Here is a 22,228-nt window from a genome sequence, read left to right as displayed (position 1 = left end):
ATCCATCTAAGGGCCTTTCAAATGAGTGGTTTGGATCGCCCCAAAAATGTGGGCCCTTTATGTTTTGTGAGCGCCACCTCATATAAGCTATATGAGGTGACACCTTAATAGAGTTCCTAAGGTGTCACCTCATATAGCTTATATGAGGTGGCGCTTAAAAACATAAGGGGCCCACTTTGTTTGGATGATCCAAAGCATTCATATGATAGGCCCTCACATAGATAGGGTGTGCCCAAAAAATCAACTTCATAGGATCATCCTAACCCTTCCATTTGTGGAGGTTGAAATGGATGGGTATAAACCTTCATAAATCTGTCCATTTTTAACCTCCATAAATGGAAGGGTTAGGATGATCCTATGGACCTGATTGTTTGTAAGCACCATATCCATCTAAAGGCCTTTCAAATGAGTGGTTTCGATCACCCAAAAAATGTGGACCCCTTATGTTTTGTGAGCGCCACCTCATATAAGCTATATGAGGTGACACCTTAGGAACTCTATTCTCATATATATATATATATATATATATATATATATATATATATATATATATATAGGGGAAAGTGATTGTGAGCGGCCCCTCATATAAGCTTATATGAGGTGACCGCTAAAAGCATGGCGGGCCCACATTTTTGGGGTGATCCGAGCCGGTCATTTGATAGGCCCTGACGTAGATAAGGGGTGCCCAAAAAATCAGCTCCATAGAATCATCCCAACCCTTCGTACTGTGGAGGTGAAAGAGGGGGAAAATGGACGGGTAAGTGGGCAAATTTACACCCGCCCATTTCCCCCTCTTTCACCTCCACAGTTTGAAGGGTTGGGATGATCCTATGTAGCTGAGTTTTTGGGCACCCCCTATCTAAGTCAGGGCCTATCAAATGACCGGTTCGGATCACCCCAAAAATGTGGGCCCACCATGTTTTTAGCGGTCACCTCATATAAGCTTATATGATGAGGGGCCGCTCACAATCACTTTCCCCATATATATATATATATATGTATGAGAGAACATTTCCTACACACTTGTGTAGGTAAGTTACCTACACACTACCTTAAAATACAGTGGGGGCCCACATTGTTTGGGTAATCCAAACAATTCATTTGAATGGTCCTCACATAGATAGGGTGTCCACAAAAAATCAGACCCATAGGATCATCCCAACCCTACGATTTGTGGAGGTAAAATGGACGTGTATAAACCTTCACAAATTAGTCCATTTTTTGCCTCCATAGTTTGAATGGTTAGGATGATCCTATGGATCTGATTTTTTGTGGACACCCTATCTATGTGAGGACCATTCAAATGAATGGTTTGGATCACCCAAACAATGTGGGCCCCCACTGTATTTGAAGGTAGTGTGTAGGTAACTTACCTACACAAGTGTGTAGGAAATGTTCTCTCATATATATATATATATATGAGAATAGAGTTCCTAAGGTGTCACCTCATATAGCTTATATGAGGTGGCGCTTAAAAACATAAGGGGCCCACTTTGTTTGGATGATCCAAAGCATTCATTTGATAGGCCCTCACATAGATAGGGTGTGCCCAAAAAATTAACTTCATAGGATCATCCTAACCCTTCCATTTGTGGAGGTTGAAATGAATGGGTATAAACCTCCATAAATCTGCCCATTTTTAACCTCCATAAATGGAAGGGTTAGAATGATCCTATGGACCTGATTTTTTGTAGGCACCATATCCATCTAAGGGCCTTTCAAATGAGTGGTTTGGATTACCCAAAAAATGTGGGCCCCTTATGTTTTGTGAGCGCCACCTCATATAAGTTATATGAGGTGACACCTTAGGAACTCTATTCTCTCTCTATATATATATATATATATAGAGAGAGAGAGAGAGAGAGAGATAGAACGGTTCCTACACATATGTGTAGATAAGTTATCTACACACTGCCTTAAAATACAGTGGGGGCCACATTGTTTGGGTGATCCAAACCATTCATTTTTAAGGCCTTTACATAGATAGGGTGTCCACAAAAAATCAGATCCATAGGATCATCCTAACCATTCGAACTGTGGAGGCAAAAAATGGACTAATTTGTGAAGGTTTAAAGACATCCATTTTACCTCCACAAATCGTAGGGTTGGGATGATCCTATGGATCTGATTTTTTGTAGACACCCTATCTATGTGAGGGCCTTTAAAATGGATGGCTTGGATCACCCAAACAATGTGGGCCCCAACTGTATTTTAAGCTAGTGTGTAGAGAACTCTCTACACATATGTGTAGGATGGTTTCTACACACATGTGTAGAGAAGTTATCTACACACTAGCTTAAAATACAGTGGATGGCATATTGTTTGGGTGATCCAAACCATTCATTTGATTGGCTCTCACATAGATAGGGTGTCCATAAAAAATCAGCTCCATAGGATCATCCCAACCCTATGATTTGTGGAGGTAAAATGGACGTGTATAAACCTTCACAAATCTGTCCATTTTTTGCCTCCACGATTCGAAGGGTTAGGATGATCCTATGGAGCTGATTTTTTGTGGACACCCTATCTATGTGAGGGCCAATCAAATGAATGGTTTGGATCACCCAAACAATGTGGGCCGCCACTGTATTTTCAGCTAGTGTGCAGATAACTTATCTACACATGTGTGTAGAAACCGTTTTGTCATATATATTAGCAAGAATATGCTATACTAGCTGTACACAACTGTTCTTTATTTCCATTTGTGTATCGTATGTTTTCCTTTTTATTCCTCTATTGCTTTTGTCTCTCAATCAATTAAGACCCAAAGATTGTGAGAGATCTTCCTTCTAAATCTATAAATGTACATACCCATAGCAAAGGCAAGTTTAAATGTTACAGTATTCACACTTTTATTAATATCAACATGCATGAGAAGAATTGGAAGATCTCATTCCACTGTAGGAGATCTCATGGAAATTAATTTAGACAATGATCGAGAGCCTCGACCCACAATTTATCAGTGCATTTTTTTTTTTTAAAAATTCTAAATTAAATCAGAGAAAATTACAAATGCACTTCAGCAGAGAGAGAAAGGTCCTATATACAAGTGAGCTACTCTATAGGCCCCGATTTGGCAAGGCGATCAACCAATTCATTGTCACTTCTAGGAATGAGAGAAAAAGAATAATTATCAAGCAAACATAGATCTTTTATCTCGTCCAGTAGATTGGTGAGTTTAACAAATGAAGCGAAGTACGATTATCAGGAGTTCTTGGCAAGAAATACCAATATTTTCATTTAGAATTATCATGAACATTTGTCTTGACCGAAAACTGACCTACATGTCATATTGATAGGACTTCTTTTTGATAACCGAGTAAAGTGGGCTTGATTCACATCTTGCATGTGTTGCTCGTGAGCCCTGTATAACACACAAGTCTTTCTTTGTTGTGCGAGCTTTATGATTAGGCTATCAAGGCCGCGTACCATTCCCAAGAGTACACAGCCATTGAACACTCAGGATTACCAGAACCCTTCATGGATGTCACAAAATAGGATGGTTGTAATCGCGACTCCTTTAAACTGAATAACCGCCCCTTCACAAAATCCCACATATCTGGATGATCTAAACCATTAATTTGTTGGTCTTTGCTGTATATAGCCATGCTAAAAAAAAAACCTTCAAAGGATGACCCTAATCCTTCGATTTGTAGAGATCTTTATAAGAGTGCTGATTTGGAGACCAGCTGCCTCACTGTGAGTGAAACCGAACAAATCCCTACATGGTGTATCACATAGGGAGGAGTGGTTTAGCCATTTTGAGAAAAAATTACGGACGTTGTTGTTGTGAACATGTATTCACCACCGACTCAGATAGTCTTTTTTCTTTTGGATTTTCTTTAAGAGTCCTTTTATTTTGTTTTATTGTGATAGATATAAGATAGAGTTTGACTTTATTAGGACTCTTAGATGATTGGTTAAAAGAGATATGGTAGAAGTGGTTTTAGTCATCTAGGATACTAGGAATAGTTTGTAGCTAGTAGTTATTAGAAGAATTTTATTTTATTCAAACATGCTGATGCATATATTGAAAGCAAGACGTGAATAAAAATCAGAGTGTCATTATTACGTTTCTTCAATTGTGAAGCTTTCATGGTTCGGCAGTAGTGTGGTTCACATTATTTTCTTCTCTTCATATTTCTCTTGTTAATTCCAATAGTATGTTTCTTCTTCAAGAACAATAAAGAGGTTGACAAGTGGTATCAGAGCAAGGTGTTCGATCCGAATACCAATTTGTTCTAAGAGTTGCTTCGAGGGGATATCGAAATGGGAATACCGGTTTGTTCTTTGGTTGCTTCGAGGTGATATCGAAGTTGGAAGAAGAGATGGCGGAAAGTGTTGGTATGTTGGCAGGAATCGAAAAGCTCAACAATACCAATTACATCTATTGGAAGTCGTGCTTGGAGTCGTATCTTCAAGGCCAGGATCTATGGGAGATAGTGAATGGCAATGACACCGAGGTGAATATGACATGCAAGCTTCTTTTGCATGTGATCTGACAGTGGAAGAGACTGCTACGGAATATGAATTTTAGGGGGAGGTTTGTTTTGCACTGAATGTTGCAGAATCTCCTATTGTGAAGAGTCATGATTGTGAAACAAATTTGGTTGGTGATCAAGAGACACTTACCAAAGAGTGTAATGTCTCAGAAGATCATGAGGTAGAAGCGACACTTACGGAAGAGTGTAATGTCTCAGAAGATCGTGAGGTGGAGGAGGCTTACGGTAGATTGTAATGTCTCAGAAAATTGTAAGGTGGAGGAGCCGACTTCTTTTGAAGAGGCAAAAGACATCAAGGAGTGGCAAATCGCTATGGGTGAGGAGATCACTGCCTTGAGGAATAATGAAATGTGGGATCTTGTCCCACCTCCACCAAACGTAAAGCCTATTTCTTGTAGATGGGTATTTAAAGTGAAGCAAAAGGTGGATGGTTCAATTGATTGATATAAGGCGAGGCTAGTGGCACGAGGTTTTTTTCAACAATATGGGATTGACTTTGATGAGACGTTTAGTCCGGTAGCGAAGATCTCAACGGTTTGTGTGTTGATTGCATTGGCAGCAAGCAAAGAATGGTAGCTATGGTAGATGGATGTGAAGAATGCATTCTTACATGATGAATTGGATCGTGAAATTTTCATTGACCAACCCAAGGGGTTTGAGACTACCAAGAATCTGCAATACGTGTGGAAGTTGTGGAAGGAGGCTCCGAGAGCGTGGTACGGTGAGATAGCGAAGTTTCATGATACTTTCCAAGGGTTGAACTATAAGAAGTTTGTGAAGTTTTGGAAGGAACTTAGCGTGGCTTGTGAAGAGTTAACGTTGAAGGGGAGTGCTAGAGTCATCATTGATTCGTGCACGGCGTCGGAGGGGTTGGGCCGTCGGGGTTGATTCATGACGGGTTTGAATAGTTTGGCGAGTCGGTGTTGAGGGGGAGAATTGTGAACATGTATTCACCACCGACTCAGATAGAGTCCTTTTTCTTTTGGGTTTTCTTTAAGAGTCCTTTTGTTTGGTTTTATTGTGATAGATATAAGATAGAGTTTGACTTTATTAGGACTCTTAGAGGATTGGTTAAAAGAGATAAGGTAGAAGTGGTTTTAGTCATCTAGGATACTAGGAATTGCTCGGAGCTAGTAGTTATCTCAGAAGAATTTTATTTTATTCAAACATGCTGATGTATATATTGAAAGCCAGAGTGTCATTATTACGTTTCTTCAATTGTGAAGCTTTCCTGGTTCGGCAGTAGTGTGGTTCACATTATTTTCTTCTCTACATATTTCTCTTGTTAATTCCAATAGTGTGTTTCTTCTTCAAGAATACCAAAGAGGTTTATAGTTGTTAACGTGCGAATAGGCTATTTGTGATGTTCCATAGGTAGTCTCAATATCATTGTTCTTTTTATGTAGATAACTTATCTAATCCTTAGACTTAAAATTAGGGCTGCAACTCGAGCCGGGTTTTACCCGACCCGCATCGACCCGACCCGAAAATAGCCTGGGTTGGGTTCAGGTTTCATGGGTTTCGGGTCGAGCCGGGTTGAGGATTCAAAAGCCCGCATGAATCTCGGGTCGAGCCGGGTTTGAAGGGACTCGACCCGACCCAACCCAAGTTACATAAGTTATAGTATGTACGTTTTTTCTATTGTTAGTTAAAAGTTAAAAGTGAAAACCTACGCACCCACTGTTATTGTATGTGAGTGTAATTTCTGCTTCTATGAGTTGAGTTGATTCAAGTTTTTGATTCAGCATTGTTTGATTACAACATTGTTTGATTCAAGTGTAATGTGAGTGTAATTACATCATTGTTTGATTCAAGTGTAATGTGAGTGTAATTTCTGCTTCTATGAGTTGAGTTGCCTTGCCAAACAAGAATTTTCCTTAAAAAATTGCGTCAACGTGAAAAAACCCGACCCAACCCGAGATTTATCATGGGTAGGGCCGGGTTTGGGAATCGTGGGTTTTCCGAAAAAAAAACCCGACCCGAGATATTTCTCGGGTAGGGTTGGGTTCTCCAAAACCCGACCCGTCCGACCCGAGTTGCAGCCCTACTTAAAATATAGTGGGGGCCACATTATTTGGGTGATCCAAACCATTCATTTGATGGCCCTCACTTAGATAGGGTGTGCCCAAAAAATCATCTCCATAGGATCACTCTAACCCTTGGAACTGTAGAGGCAAAAAATGGACAATTTTTACCTCCACAAATCGAAGGGTTGAGATGATCCTATGGAGATGATTTTTCAGGCACACCCTATCTATTTGAGGGCTCATCCAATGAATGGTTTGTATCACCAAAACAATGCCCCTTCCTATTTTAAGCCTAGGGAGTTGATAAGTTATCCACTCTAGGGAGCAGGGACTCTTTTCTCAATTTCAATTCATAGCTCTCGGAACCATCTATTTTACGCCAAATATATCAGAGGGTCAGGATCATCCCATGAAGAAGATTTTTGCGGAGTGACATATCTACCGTGTAGACCTACAAATATGAATGGTTTTAGATCATCCAAGTTGGTGGGCCCCGCTGTAAAATTTTCTGCGCATTTACATGAAAAATACACGCCCAGGAATCATATAAAACCCCATTCTAGGGTTTTGGCACTCCGCCGCAGAAGAAACTGGGAGCTAGAGAGTCTTCTGTTTTCGATCTCCTTTCCCTGCAACCATGGTATGTTTTCCCCTTTCTTGCTCCTCCTTATCATCAATCTCTTCTCATTGCATCTTATCTCTCTCTCTTTTCTCCTTCAATTCTCCAGATCATCCCAGAGAAAAACCGCAAGGAGATCTCCAAATACCTCTTCCAAGGTCAATTCTCCTCTTTCTAATCTCCTTCTTCCATCCTTTTTTTCACTCTTCTTTTGATTTTGATTTGTCCGTTTCATTTGAATTTGCAGAGGGTGTCTGTTATGCCAAGAAAGATTATAACTTGGCAAAGCATCCAGACATCGATGTCCCAAATCTCCAGGTTATAAAGCTAATGCAAAGCTTCAAATCAAAGGAATACGTTCGCGAGACCTTTGCCTGGATGCACTATTACTGGTATCTAACAAATGATGGGATCGAGTTCCTTCGCACTTACCTTAACCTTCCCTCCGAAATCGTCCCTGCCACATTGAAGAAATCCATCAAGCCCGTCGGCAGGCCAATGGGTGGGGGCCCGCCTGGCGATCGTCCTAGGTAATTTATATTGATTTCTGACCCCTTTTCTTCATATTTTGTTTTGCCCTTTTAAAAAAAAATTCTAATGTTGTGATTTTGTGGGATTGTAGAGGCCCGCCTCGGTTTGAAGGGGATCGACCTCGGTTCGGTGGAGACCGTGATGGATACCGTGGTGGAGGCCCTCGGGGGCCTCTTGGTGAGTTTGGTGGTGATAAGGGAGGAGCTCCACCTGAATACCAACCTTCCTTTAGGGTAATTTGTTTAATTTCACAGTTTTTTTTTTTTGAAGGTTTTCTGTTAGTTTCGTAATGGATTTAATTAATTGTTTGTATGAATTGGTGTTCGCGTGTTAGGGGCTAATTGGGTTTTATGCATAAATTCTATAGTTATTTTCTTAACATTGTTGGACTAGTTTGGGTAACTAGAATTGCATGTGTAGGATTTACAGATAGAAAATTTATGGATATCAATACCCTCTGCTGAAAGAAGAAAGATATAATCAGTAGACTAAAGTTGTATTAGTGGTGCTTTTGTGATTTTGTAATGTTTGGTTTGAATGGAATGTTTGGTACAATTTGATTTGATTGCTGGTTTGAAATAATTGCTGTCCCTATCTGTTTAAGTCGTGTGTGGGAAGTTCTACATACCGGTTTATGCATGTCTACAGGGTAACAAATGCACAATTGTTTGCTCATTCAGTCTAGGTTTCTTATTCTGATAAAGGACTGTTGTGATGTGATTAGGACTTCTAAATCTCACCCAAATCAAGTTGTAAACCCTAATTCTTACACCTATTAAGAATGCACCATACCACACTATACTCATCCTTAGTAGCATCACCCTCTATTGGGTTAATTGCCTCTACATATGAGTCATTGCCATCCTCCTCGGGGACGACTTTTAGGCTGCACTTAGGACAACTAGAATTTTGCCCCTATTCTTTACACTGGTAGCACTAGACATTATCAGGATTGTTTCTGCTCTACTTGGATGTCGTAGCACTGGACATTATTAGAATTGTTTCTGTTCCGCTTGGATGTTGCTCATCACTGCCTTACCCTTAAGATCAACTATCTATGTGGGACTAGAGGTTGCTAGCCTGATGCACCAGCATTGGCAGTGGCTGTTTTAGAAGTCCCCATAGCGTCCTTTCTTCTTCAGTAGTCATTTCCCTGGCTTGAAACCCAAACCTCCTAAAAGGCCGTCTCAAGTTCTCCTGATCTTAAACGCCATCTATAATGCATCGTCTAGGACTCTAGATCATAAATACACTTGGCGTTCATCTCGTGTTTAATCTTTGGCCTTAACCCATTCTTGAAGCGAGAAAAGATTTGTTGATCGTCCTCTTCAACCTCACACCTCATGAGAAATTCATCAAATTTTTGTATATACTCTCTCACACCTCATGAGAAGTTCATCAAATCTTTTGCATTTACTCCATCACTAATAATATTCCTTGCTGAGAGGTCACCATCTGAACCCAAAGCTAAGGGAGTCAATCAATTAAGTATTGATTATCAAACTTTCCTATAAAACCCGCAACTTCTAACCGTAATTTCTTGGTAATATCACCATGCACCTCGGGCCTTTCCTGCTCAATCATCTTATAGACCCGGTCTATCATAAATCTTGGGGGTGGTGGAACATCTCTCATTGGAACCCTAGATGTGGTACAAAGAGCTGAAATTTGTGGTACGGGTACTACATCATCACCTCCGGGCTGATGATTTCGATCTCCCTGTTCTTTATTCACGTTCTGTTGCGTAGTTCTTGGCCTCTTAAATTCTAGCAATTGTGCTTCTAATGGATCAAACATCTTTTTATATCTGGATGAGAAGGTCATCTCTCTGGTGATCGGACAATTTCCCTCGATATGCTCTCCAACTCCTAGTGGACATGGCATGAAAACGTAGGCTCTGATACCAATTTGATGCCGGAGAACAAAAAGAGAACGCATGATAACATTGGGTATAGGACAGGTTAGGGAAGACACTAAGATATGCTGATTTTATCCCAGCCAATGGAAATAATAAAGGAGAATTGTTGATGGCTTGAAGGTATTTGGTCTATTTGGATGGGTATTAGCGTGGGAAATAAGGTAACAATTCAGTAAGGAAATAGGGATAAGATTTGATGAGAAATACGTGAATAGGGGACTGTTATGGGAGATCTGGAGCGTCAAAATAGATCTGCCAGTTCTGGAATTTAGGGGGTTGGATAAGGGTCAAGGACAGATCTACGACTGATCTGGTACTTTCAGGTTATAGGAAAATCCATATACACTTTATGTCAGGTCAAAATTAAACACCAGTACAGGGGCTCTTGAGTTGTTTAGGTCAGGATGAGTGGTAAAGATTCAACTGTAACAAGTTCAGGCATAGGGGACTGGTTTAGTTATTCATTGATAACAGTTAGGGGGGTCAATGGCGTAGGGATAAAGGGCTGTTGTGACGTGGTTTGAGCTGTAGTCAGTGGACTGTTTGCTGTCTTGGTGAAACACTTCAAGTAAATAGGTCTAGGGTTTAGGTTTCTAGGAGAAAATAAGAAGCAGGTTGTAATCTTCATAATAAATGTGTGGGGCCTATCTAAAATATCCTTAAAACTTGCGTGACTTAAATCCGCTATTAAAACCGTATAACTAAAAAAAGCTAGATCCCTCGGCGCGGGCTGCTCTTTTGGGTTGATGGTCCCCATCATTACCACATAGTATCACTATTTCTTTGTTCTCTCTCACATTTACCACACAATTTTCTCTACCATTTTCCCTCTTTCTTCGTATTACTTCCACGCTAGGGCAACATGCATATCATCGGCATCCTTCCACGTTCTTTATACAAGGCTTCCGCAGCCCCTCTCACTTCATTTATGCCAATGTCAAAGCTGTCAATAACGTTCGGAATGATGGATTGCAAGGATCGGGGAAACAATAAACTTTTTTATTTATATTATTATGCATTGTTTGCTTGTGGTTTCTTTGATCTTATTCATTTGATTAAAATTCTGCCACTCATCATTTGTTTCACATTTTATTTATTTTTTTCTTTTATTTATGTAAATCTCAAAGAAGTCGTCATGTTTAGTATTTATTAAAATATATTTGTTTCATTATCTCTTTTGTTTCTCTGCATTAAGCTTGATTAACTTCTATATTTGTGGAAATATGTAATGTAATTATTTCAATTACAATTCTGACAAACAAAATATCATATTATCATTACATTCACGCTCATACAAAAAAATTGTTATTTTTATATTTTTTTCTTTTGATTTTTTTTTCATAACTAGTTTGTTCTGCAGTAGTAAATGCCTCTGATGATCATCTGTTTTTGTAATGTAAAGATGAACTCATGCTAGTTTTTGGAAATAGTGTCCATTTTGAGTTATTATTGATTTCCTGTATCGTTCTACGAGTTTCTTAGCTTTGACTTAGCTTCTTGTTTTTTTTTCCTACACTCAATTCACATCTGCTCTAAAACTTAGCTTCTGGAACATGCAGGGTCCTGGTGGAAGGCCGGGCTTTGGACGTGGAGGTGGTGGTGGTTATGGTGCAGGGCCAACGAGCTCCAGCCTTGATTAATTGATGTTATTTGAGTCTCTTATTTTTGGCAGTTAGGAATCCAGTTTTAGACTTGTTCCACCATACATTAGATAATGTTTCACTCGAATTTTCTATATGGAGTTTGTCATGGCATCTCTATTTTTCATGCTTTACATGGATATGAATTTGAAAACATATAATTTCTTAGGGTGTCAACGGATCGGATCCACCTATGTCTTTTAGTCACAACCCACTCAAATTCTTTATTGGTCTGATCAGATATTCTTCGGATCCGTCACGATCCATTTCAAATCTGTCTGTCCATCGGAGTGTCCTATTAGGTCCTAGTTACATAGTGCATGTTAAAATTCTAAGATAAGGGTGAGGACAGCAGTGGAGGCTACCCAGTGGGTTAGGGACTTGTGGTTAGGGGTGTAAACGAGCTGAGCCGAGCTTGGCTAGGCTTGGCTCGGCTCGTTAAGCTCAAAAGCTCGGCTCTGGCTCTGGCTCGGGCTCGGTCAGGCTCAGCCAGGCTCGCGAGCCTTACTGAGCTCGGGTTATATTATGTTCACACCCCTCATCTTCCTTGGACAGCCCTACTAGTGTAATTTGACTACTTTTTTTACACTATGGGGGGTGGTCCTAGTAACAAATGGGGTTCCAAAAATGAAGTGACATATTTTGCCCCCCCTTTCACTCCCTGGACAACCCTTTTAATGTATAAATGAATATATAATATATATATATATTTAAATATATTAAATTCTTAACGAGCCTTTACGAGCCGAGCCTGGCCTAAATTAGGCTCGGCTCGTTAAGCTTAACGAGCCTGGTGAGCTGGCTCGGCTCGTTAAGCTTAACGAGCCTGGTGAGCTGGCTCGGCTCGGCTCGTTAAGGATTCGAGCCGAGCTCGAGCGAGCCTCCGAGCCCGAGCCAAAATTGACACCCTTACTTGTGGTCAATGGATATAGAAGGAAAATATGCATAAAGTAGCCTTAAAAAATAGAAATACTTAGAAAAAAAAAATGCATACGCCTTATTTTTACTAAAATACCCCGAAAAATGTTTAAACTTATAAAAAATAGGATGGTATTTTCATAAAATAGTATAATAAATTTGGATTGAGTACTGTCACGTAAGCTTTTCCTAGTTGTCTTGTCTGGAACCTATTGATAAGAATTTTCGGATCCTATGGTAGGGATACAAAATGTTTTTAGATCCTATCTGTTTAAATTCTGATGGTCCATCGGGCTTTCCACCCTAATAATTCCCTTAATAAGTTCTAGCGATAGTTTGGTGTGGAGCCCATCTACTAATCAGTTCTGGTTAAAGGTGACGAGTACGATTTATATGGACCATTCATTCGTAGAAGATGATTCCTATAATCCTATGATGGTAAAAATTATTAAATGTCAGGCACTGATAGGCCCCGACTCAAAAATCATCATCCTCATGATGATCCTAACCCTCCAATAAATAGGGTTTCTATAATGTACGCTCCATCTATAAATCGGAGGGTCGAGATCATCGCCAAATCTACGTCAGGGCCCAACAAATGAATGGTTTGTGGTGAGTTTGATTCCTACAATGGTAAAAATGATTAAAGTTCAACACTGATAGGCCCCGCCTAAAAAAAATAAAAATAAAATAAAACCATCATCATCATATGATGATCGAAACCCTCCGATCTGTAAGGTTTCTATGGAGGGCCAGGATCATCTTATGGAGATATTTTTGCGGAACGGCTTATCTAAGTAGGGGCCCAGCAAATGTATGGTTTGGATCATTGAACTATGCGGGCCCAACTGTATTTTTTTAAAAAGATACCTTCACCTACGTGACAACACCACGGAAAGCCACAGGTGAAATAGTAAAAAGAGCTAGGGTAGAACCGGAATTTTCTCATATTTTTCCACTAGGGAGCAAAAAAAATAAAACAAACAACATTTTGGCGGGGTTCTGAAACTCTCTACTTTGATACACACACCACCCCCTTTTTTTCTGAAATTTTGTTCTGCAATGGCGATAACTGCTCTGCGAAGGCGTTTCATTCCTCTGTATTACGCCACCGTCTCCATGAACGCTACTCAATCAGCGTTTCTTCTTCTTCTTCTTTTTGCACTCAGTCAGAACTCAGAAATAGGATCAAGAGTGTTCAAAGCATTCAAAAAATTACAGAGGCAATGAAATTGGTTGCGGGTGCTAGGTTAAGAGCAATTAAAGGCAGGACAGAAAATTCACGTGGCGTGTGGCAACCATTCACTGCACTTCTTGGGGACATGCCTAGTATGCAATTTACTCTTCATAATTTCTGTTAAGATACTCTGAGGCCCTCTCCATTTGAGATTATGACAACCAATTCTGAGTGCCAAACCGATTATTGGACTCAAAATGAAGCTTCGGCATAATTAAGTCGCATGCAATACATTTATCGGTTGGTCTTTGAGTCTTTAATACTTGGTCTTTAAAATTACGTTTAAATTTGAGTCCAATAAACGGTTTAGCAATCATAATCTGTTGTCATAATCTTAAAGGAACAGGGCCCGAGTCTCACTCTGGTCAAGGTTTTTAACTAATATCACTCATCGCTTATTAAATTTTGTGTAAATTTGTCTAGCTACTAGCCTACTAGTTGATAGTTTGAAAATTTGTTACTATGATTGATTAAAAGCACTGCATTTCTTTGTTTCTTTTTCGTCACTTCATTTGTCATCATTTTGCTGTACCACTGTGTACTTTGTTTAGCTTCCCATAGAAAGCTTTTTTGATCTACGATGTCCTTTCTGGCTAGTTATGTCAGTGAGGATGATAGGTTTCATTTTTACTGTTAATAAACTGAGCTATTATTAAAAAAATGTTTTCTTAGAAGTTGGGCCTTTGCGCCAGCGGTATGACCTTAAACATATAACATTTAGGCAGATATTCAAAGTCCATGTTGACCATAGAGAAAAGATCCCTATATTTCTACCATCTTCTGTTGGATACAATATTGCAATAGATATTTCCTATCAGTAATGATCTTTATCATTTGTGTTGGAGTTCCACGCAAAAGCAAATAGTCCCACATCGGTAAAGTGATGGGAATGGGAATGGGGCTGGGTTATAAGGGAATGGGCACCCTCCTTGTAACATCTAGCTTTTAGGGGTGAGTTCTACCCGGTTAGATTCCCCAACAATTTGCTTTTAACAGCTAACAATATTGGCTGCGATTGAGAATATCAAAGGTGGCAGTAGGATCAGATGCGGCAAGTAGATTGTTTGGAATTTTTTAAGGCTGTTTGAGAGTTTAGATATAGTTATTTGCATTATGATTCGGCATGGAAATCATTTATCGACGGCCACATTGTACTCCATTATTCGTTGTACATTTAAATAATAAGAAACCAATGTAAACTGCATATCTTTTCATGTAAAGATGCTCAACATTGTTGTTCATTATCTGGAATTTGAGATTTGTTTCGTTGTTAGATAACTTGCTTCTTATTCCATTTCACTTTCTTAGTAATATTTGTATTGCTCTGTTTTTGCTCTATTTATTTTATTGCATTTCCAGGTATTGATGTGAAGAAGAACGTTATTGTCGCTATTTCCTCTGACAGAGGTATTTGTGGTGCGATCAATTCTACAATAGTCAAGATTGCCAAGGCGTCTCGCAGAATGAGTTTTGGTACTATATGAAAATGGTTCTACTGTAAGTGTTTGTTAATTTCTCATGATTCTGTTTCAATTTGATGTTGATACTGTTTCTTGTGATCAGGTTCAGATAAAATAGTGAAATTCCACTTAGCAACCCAAGAGGGGGTGAATTGGGTTTCTTTTCAAATTTTAAGGATTTTGAAAACTTAGATTGCACTAGTTTTAGATTTAATAGGAAATCAAAAATAGTATTTAAAGCAATAGTAAAAAGCTTACCACAAGAGAAGAGGTGAAGAGACAAAGAAGCTTTGACACAAGAATTTTTATAGTGGTTCGGTCTTAGCTTAAGACCTACTCCACTCTTCTCAAGTTACTTTCTTTGAGGATTCCACTATCTTCTCCAAGGAACTTAAATACGGCGTTCCTTCCGCCCTGTACAAATCGAGCTTCAAACTTCAAGGGTCTACTACGGCGCCTTTTGTGCTAAATACAAAGAAGATGAAAGGTTTTAGCTTGCTTGCCTCTAGATAGGCTAATTACAAGTAAAGCTCGCTCACTCACTCTCACAAAATCGATCCTCATTAAGGGGTTTTGTGAAGATATCCGTCAATTATTCATTGGTGTGGATGTACTTAATTTCAATATCCCCTTTTTTAGAATGATCTCTTAAGAAATGATGCCTTACCTTTATGTGCTTAGTTCTAGAATGTTGAATTGGATTTTTTGTCAAGTTGATGGCACTTGTATTATCACAATGGATTGGAACATTACTAAATGCAAGATTGTAGTCCATGAGAGTGTTCTTCATCCATAGGATTTGTGCACAACAAGCGCCAGCCGCAATATATTCTACTTCAGTAGTAGACAAAGCTACCGAGTTTTGTTTTTTGCTAAACCAAGAAACTAGAGACCTTCCTAGAAATTGACAAATGTCACTTGTGCTTTTTCTATCAATTCTACAACCGGCAAAGTCGGCATCCGAAAATCCTACTAAGTTGAATTCATTCGATCGTTCATACCATAAACCTAAAGAAGGAGTTCCTTTGAGATATTTGAATATCCTCTTAACGGCACTCAAATGAAACTCTTTAAGACTCGATTGAAACCTAGCACAAATACACACGCTAAACATTATATCCGGCCGACTAGCGGTCAAATATAATAGACTACCTACCATTCCTCTAAACTTTTTCTCATCAACCGGTTTCCCACTTTCAGCCTTTTCTAATTTGGTGGAAGTGCTCATAGGAGTTGGCTTGATTTGTGAGCTATCCATGCCAAATTTCTTAAGGAGTTATCTAGTATACTTCTCTTGGTTGATGAAAATTCTATTTTTACATTGTTTGATTTGAAGTCCTAGGAAATAGGTAAGCTCTCTCATCATACTCATCTCAAACTCTTTTTGCATGGATTGTGCGAATTCTTCACACATCTTATCATTGGTAGCACCAAATACTGTATCATTTACATAGACTTGAACAATAAGCATATATTTTTCTTTTCTTTTAATGAACAAGGTTTTGTCAACCGTGCCCATTTGAAAGCCACTCTCTAATAGGAAGGAGCTAAGCCTCTCATACCAAGCTCTAGGAGCTTGCTTTAGACCATACAAGGCTTTGTCCAACCTATATACGTGATTAGGGTATTTGAAATCCTCAAAACCGGGAGGTTGTTCAACATAAACTTCCTCCATAATATACCCATTTAGGAATGCACTCTTCACATCCATTTAATACAACTTAAAGTTTTTATGGGATGCAAATGCAAGTAGCATCCTTATGGCTTCCAATCTAGCAACCGGAGCAAAGGTCTCATCATAATCGATATCTTCCTCTTGGTTGTAACCTTGGGCTACCAATCTAGCTTTATTCCTTTGAATATCTCCATGCTCATCGAGTTTGTTTCTAAACACCCATTTAGTCCCAATAACCGGGTGATCACTAGGCCTAGGAATTAACCTCCATACTTGATTTCTCTCAAATTGGTTTAGTTCCTCATTCATAGCAATCATCCAAAATTCATCATTTTCAGCTTCTTTTATGGACTTGGGTTCTATTTGGGAGATAAAGGCCATGTTGGCACAAACATTCTTATAGTGAGATCTTGTCTTAACTCCTTGTGAGGTTTCACCTATGATTTGAGTAGAAGGGTGACTAGACATGATTCTACTATGTTTGGGAAGACCTTCTACTTCAAGTTCTTCTATAGGTTAACCTTCTAAATCAAGATTTTCTAAGGGTTGAACAATGGACTCTACTTGGCTATGAGGCTCTAGAAAATTGACACCGTCATCATCTTCATTAATGACTTTAGGAGGTTCAAATGACTCATCAAATTTGACATGCACGGATTCTTCCACAATTTGAGTTCTTTTGTTATAGACTCTATAAGCTTTACTATGGGTTGAATAGCCTAAGAAGATACCTTCATCGGATTTTGAATTAAACTTGTGCAAGGTGTCTTTCATGTTTAATATAAAATATTTACAACCGAAAACTTTGAAATAGCTAACTTTAGGGGGTGTTCCACTCCATAGTTCATAAGGTGTTTTGTTAAGGTGAGGTCTAATGAGCACTCTATTTAAAAGATAGCAAGCCGTGTGAACGGCTTCCGCCCAAAAATTTCTTGGAACATTGTGCTCATTTAACATGGTTCTAGCTATTTCAATAAGTGATCTATTTTTCCTTTCAACTACCCCATTTTGTTGGGGAGTTCTTGGAGCCGAGAAATTGTGCTTGATTCCATTTTCATTACAAAAGGTATCAAACTCAATGTTCTCAAACTCGGTTCCATGATCACTTCTAATTTCATTTATGAAAACCCCTCGTTCATTTTGAATTCGCTTGCACAAGTTGACAAATTTCTTGAAGGTTTCATCTTTACTAGTTAAGAACAACACCCAAGTGAACCTAGAGTAGTCATCAACAATCACATATACATATCTACTGCCTCCTCTACTACGAGTCTTCATGGGACCAAATAGGTCCATGTGAAGGAGTTGTAGTGGACAAGAGGTAGATAATATACTTATGGGTTTAAAAGAGTCTTTAGCATGTTTTCCATGAATGCAAGTACTACAAACTTTATCTCTAATATATTTGAGTTTAGGTAACTCTCTCACAAGATTCTTAGAAGATAATCTTGAAATCAAATCCATATGAGCATGACCAAGTCTCCTATGCCATAACCAAGGGTTATCATCCATGGCGGAAAGCCATTTGATGTTTTGATTTTCAAGGTCTTCTGATGCTAATGAATACATATTGCCATCTCTATATGCAACAAATTCAACTTCATTATTTTTAGCCTTCAAAATCTTACATCTATATTTTTCAAAAAGAACTTTGTGACCAAGATCACATAGTTGACTAATGCTTATCAAATTAAATGAAAGACCGTCAACGAGCAAAACATGTTCAACTTTAATGTCCTTAATTTTAATGGTACCTTCACCGATGATTTTGCTTCTTGTATCATCCCCAAAGGTGACATTTCCTTGATGACTCATGGTGACAAAGGCGAACTTGGTTACGTCTCCCGTCATGTGCCTTGAGCAACCGCTATCCAAGAACCACTTGTCCTTTGAGGGTTTTTCTTTCAAGCACACCTATAAGAATCAAAGCTCATGTTGAAGTTTTAGGTACCCACTTTTTCTTGGGTCTTTCAAGGTTAGCAACATCATAAAGCTCATCTTTTTTAACCCACATAAATTTTGATGCTTTTGATTTTTTAACATTGCATGCAAACTTTAAGTGTCCTATTCTACCACAATAGTGACAAGTAGGAATAAAAGCACAAGTGTTAGCCTGGATGTCTGAGGAATTCATTATAAACTTATTTTTGAATGATGGTTCTCATTTAGAAAGGTGTTGGTAACCAAGACCATTTTTTTCTAGAGAGACAACCTTATTTTCAAGAATTTCATCTAGTTTGTTTTTTCCACATGAGAATTTTCTAAACGTTAAATCAAGTTCTTTGCATTTCAAAACAAGTTTCTCATTTTCCTCTTTCAAGCTTTTGTTTTCAAAGATTAATTTGTCTACTTCTTCATTCAAAGCTTTGTTTTCCAAAATTAATTTTTCACTTGTATTGATTTGCAAATCGAATTCCTTTTTCAAGAACCCAAAATCCCTAGTTATATCTTGTAAGGACTTTTTCATTGTTTTGTTTTTGGCAAGTTGTAAATCCAAATTTTCATTAAGTTTTTTACAAGCGAATATTAGTTCATCATTAGAGAATTCATGAGACATATCATCAACATCATTTACCTCGGATACGGAGATATCTTGTGTCACATCGGCGAGTCCCATGAAGCAAAAGTCGTCTTCATCCTTTCCGTTGGATTCATTTTCGGATGAAGCACTCCCTTCATCCCAAGCCCCCGCACACAAAGCCTTTTTGTCATTTCTTCTATTCTTCTTATCCTTGTCATTGTTGTTGATGAGTGGGCAATTTGGCCTTATATGATTAACCTTGTTGCACTTATAGCATCTCATCTCCTCTTTGCTTGAAGGCCTATTTCTTCCTTGGCTAGAGTTGCCTCCTCTCTTGAACTTGAGAAATTTCTCGAATCTCTTGGTAAAAATAGCAAGATCATCTTGTGTGTCTTCTTCACTCTCTTCCTCTTCACTCTCAACTCTTGCTTTAAAAGCTATTCCTTTCCTTTTTATATCTTCCTTTTGTTTGTTTAAGGTTTCTCTTCCCTTTAAAGCCATTTCAAAAGTTATTAAGGAACCTATTAAGTCTTCTAAGCCCATTTTTGATACTGTAGACACCCCATTTTGACAGGGCCCTAAACCCGCGTATTCGAATGAAATCCCGAGGTCAGGCGGAAAATAAATGGAATTAATTAGAGCAAAAGAGAATGTGGGGCCCGCTTGTGTAGGGCCCGCTGATGTGGGACCCGCTTGTGTGAGATCCGCTTATATTCAAATTTCTTTCAATCATTTTTTTTTTTAATTTAAAAGGACATGAATGGCATCCGATGCCATTTGTGATGATGGTTTTTGATTTTTTTTGAAAAATCAAGAGAAAATTAAGAAGTTAGGGGGGACAAGAGGGGGACAAACAAAGATGATGATGACTCTCCTCATGATGGGTCTCCCCACTCAAGAGGAGAGCTTGATCTCTCGTACAGGGGAACAGAGAAGAAACCGAGGGAGAGAACCAGAACCAGAGAGAAAAAAAAAGAAAAAAAAAAGAAGAGGAAAAACCAGAAAAAAAAGGGGAGGAACCAGAGAGAAAAAAAAAAGAAGAAAACCAGAGGGGAGAGAGAGAGAGAGGGAGATCTGTAGAGAGAGAGAGAGAGAGGGAGAGAGAGAGAGAGAGATCTGCAGAGAGAGAGAGTCTTCTCCTCCGGCAACCCAGCCGGAATCCGGCGAGGCCAAAGCCATCTCCGACCGGCCATCCACCGATCACCACCACCATCATCCGACCCTCCATCCACCACAGACCACCACCTCTTCTCCTCCGGCAACCCAACCAGATTCCGGCCACCTTCTCCGGCATCCTCCCAACCAACCACAGGAGCTCCACCGGCATCCGCATCTCCTCCACCCCACCTCCAGCGGACCCCACATCAGTGGACCCCACATCAGCGGGCCCCACACAAGCACACCGACTCTGTCAACACCTTCCTAGATCTCTTGTTCCTCCTATAGCTGGCGTAAGTTCATTTTTATTTTATAAATTATTCATTCTTTGCACTGCACGGGTCCCACAGCGGGTCCCACATCAGCGGGTCCCACAGCGGGTCCCACATCAGTAGGTCTTACAACGGGTCCCACAGCGGGTCCCACAGTGGGTCCTACACAACAGCGGGTCCCACAGTGGGTCCCACAGTGGGTCCCACAGCGGGTCCCACCCACAGCGGGTCCCACAGTGGGTCCCACACATAGCGGGTCCCACAGTGGGTCCCACATCAGCATGTCCCACAGCGGGTCCCACATCCGTGGGTCCCACAGCGGGTCCCACATCCGTGGGTCCCACAAGCGGGTCCCACATCAGCGGGCCCTAGTAGCGGGACCCAATGCCAGCGGGCCCTAGTAGCGGGACCCAATGCCAGCAGGCCCCACACAAGCATGTGGCAGTCACCTTGTTTTTCTTTTTATATATATGTCAGCCCCCTCAAAAAAAAAAATATAAAAAAAACATTTCAAAATACTTGAAAACAACAAAAACATTCCAAAAACACTTGAAAACAACAAAAACATTCCAAAAACACTTCAAAATCCAAAAACATCAAAAATTCAAAAACACTCAAAAGCGTTTTTCGAAAAGCTGTTCCGAACTACGTTGGCTTGATCCCTTTCAACAGGGTACGTAGTGCAGCTTGGGATCCACATCCCAGGTCCAGTCAAACTTTTCAATAAAATCATTTAAATCCTTCAAAAAATCATTTCAGTATCAAAAAAATATCCTTCAAGCTTTTCTCAAAAATACAAAAAACCAAAATGGGCAAGGATGGTGATTGCCAGGTCACTCGGAGCCTTCTTTTCATTTCATTTCCGATTTTCATCGTGTTTTTCCGGTTTTATCGGTTTTCCGACGTTTTATCGGGTTTTGAGACGGGCGATGACGTAGCGTGGCCCCTTCACAGGGATGGTCCTCGCTGAGCCCAACGATAGGCTATGACGATCGTGAGACCTATCCGATCTTCAGCGGATCAGGATCACTGAGCTCGATTCCTTTGAATCGCTCCCTGAGTCCATCGTATGTCCTTTTTTTTTTTTCCTGGCATTCTCGGTCCTCATGTACCGTCGATTTATCGATTCATTTCTTTCCTCGCATCTATTAGTTTATCGTGTGTTTGTCTTTGATTTCTTGTGTGTTTACTTTCACATGCTTAGCTTGTGCGCTATTTACTGCTTTTCTGCTTACCATATCTGATATTGCTTGCTTAGCTGTAGCTGTGCATGCGGATGTTACTGCTTTCCTAGATGTGATGGGTTAGGAGTAGATGCGATGAGTTAGGATTTGGATGTCTATTTTCTTTTGCCCATCCCCGGGTCATGCATGCTTAGATAGACGTTCTCTCGGGGATGCTCATTCCCATTTCACATGATTTTCACCCAAAATTCTTCAAAGTTAATAATAAATGGCATAAGAGACCAGGTGCTCGCACTTGGGCGAATTGGGGGCGCCTAACCCCTTCCCCATTCGTCATCAGGCACGAACTTTTGTATCTCTGGTTATCCGTTGCGACAGAGCACAGCATGGGATCCAGGGCCCACTTCCTTGGATGGCGACTCTTCTTTATTCGAGGTGCGTCTCGAATCCGGGCTGGTCCCCGAATCGAGAGGTATCTCACTTATATCGCCACCCATGCTGTGAGTGGCACCATTTCGAGAGTTCCTTGGTAGAGCTCTCCTTCACATTTGTGGAGATCTTAGAGG

The 22,228-nt window shown here is 39.8% G+C and overlaps 1 protein-coding gene across 1 annotated transcript; it reads left to right on the top strand.

Annotated features, from left to right (window-relative positions):
- The first annotated feature begins 7,062 nt into the window (after nt 1-7,062).
- LOC143887887 (small ribosomal subunit protein eS10z-like) lies at nt 7,063-11,357 on the top strand. Its single transcript, XM_077392128.1, has 5 exons — nt 7,063-7,169; nt 7,258-7,306; nt 7,396-7,678; nt 7,771-7,912; nt 11,157-11,357. The coding sequence occupies exons 1-5, from the start codon at nt 7,167-7,169 to the stop codon at nt 11,235-11,237; spliced, it is 558 nt and encodes a 185-aa protein (XP_077248243.1). The 5' UTR covers nt 7,063-7,166; the 3' UTR covers nt 11,238-11,357.
- Nucleotides 11,358-22,228: the final 10,871 nt, after the last annotated feature.

The sequence above is a fragment of the Tasmannia lanceolata genome, unplaced genomic scaffold, assembly GCF_043159265.1.
Source record: "Tasmannia lanceolata isolate RefF3 unplaced genomic scaffold, GAP_Taslan_0.1 ptg000012l, whole genome shotgun sequence".
In the NCBI taxonomy this organism is placed as follows: domain Eukaryota; kingdom Viridiplantae; phylum Streptophyta; class Magnoliopsida; order Canellales; family Winteraceae; genus Tasmannia; species Tasmannia lanceolata.
This window is presented reverse-complemented; position numbering and strand designations above follow the sequence as displayed.

What these genes read in the sequence shown, in the direction of transcription:
- LOC143887887 (XM_077392128.1), top strand. An exon ending in CCGCCTGGCGATCGTCCTAG is followed by an intron (nt 7,679 to 7,770) that starts GTAATTTATATT and finishes GTGGGATTGTAG; the next exon opens with AGGCCCGCCTCGGTTTGAAG. An exon ending in AATACCAACCTTCCTTTAGG is followed by an intron (nt 7,913 to 11,156) that starts GTAATTTGTTTA and finishes TGGAACATGCAG; the next exon opens with GGTCCTGGTGGAAGGCCGGG.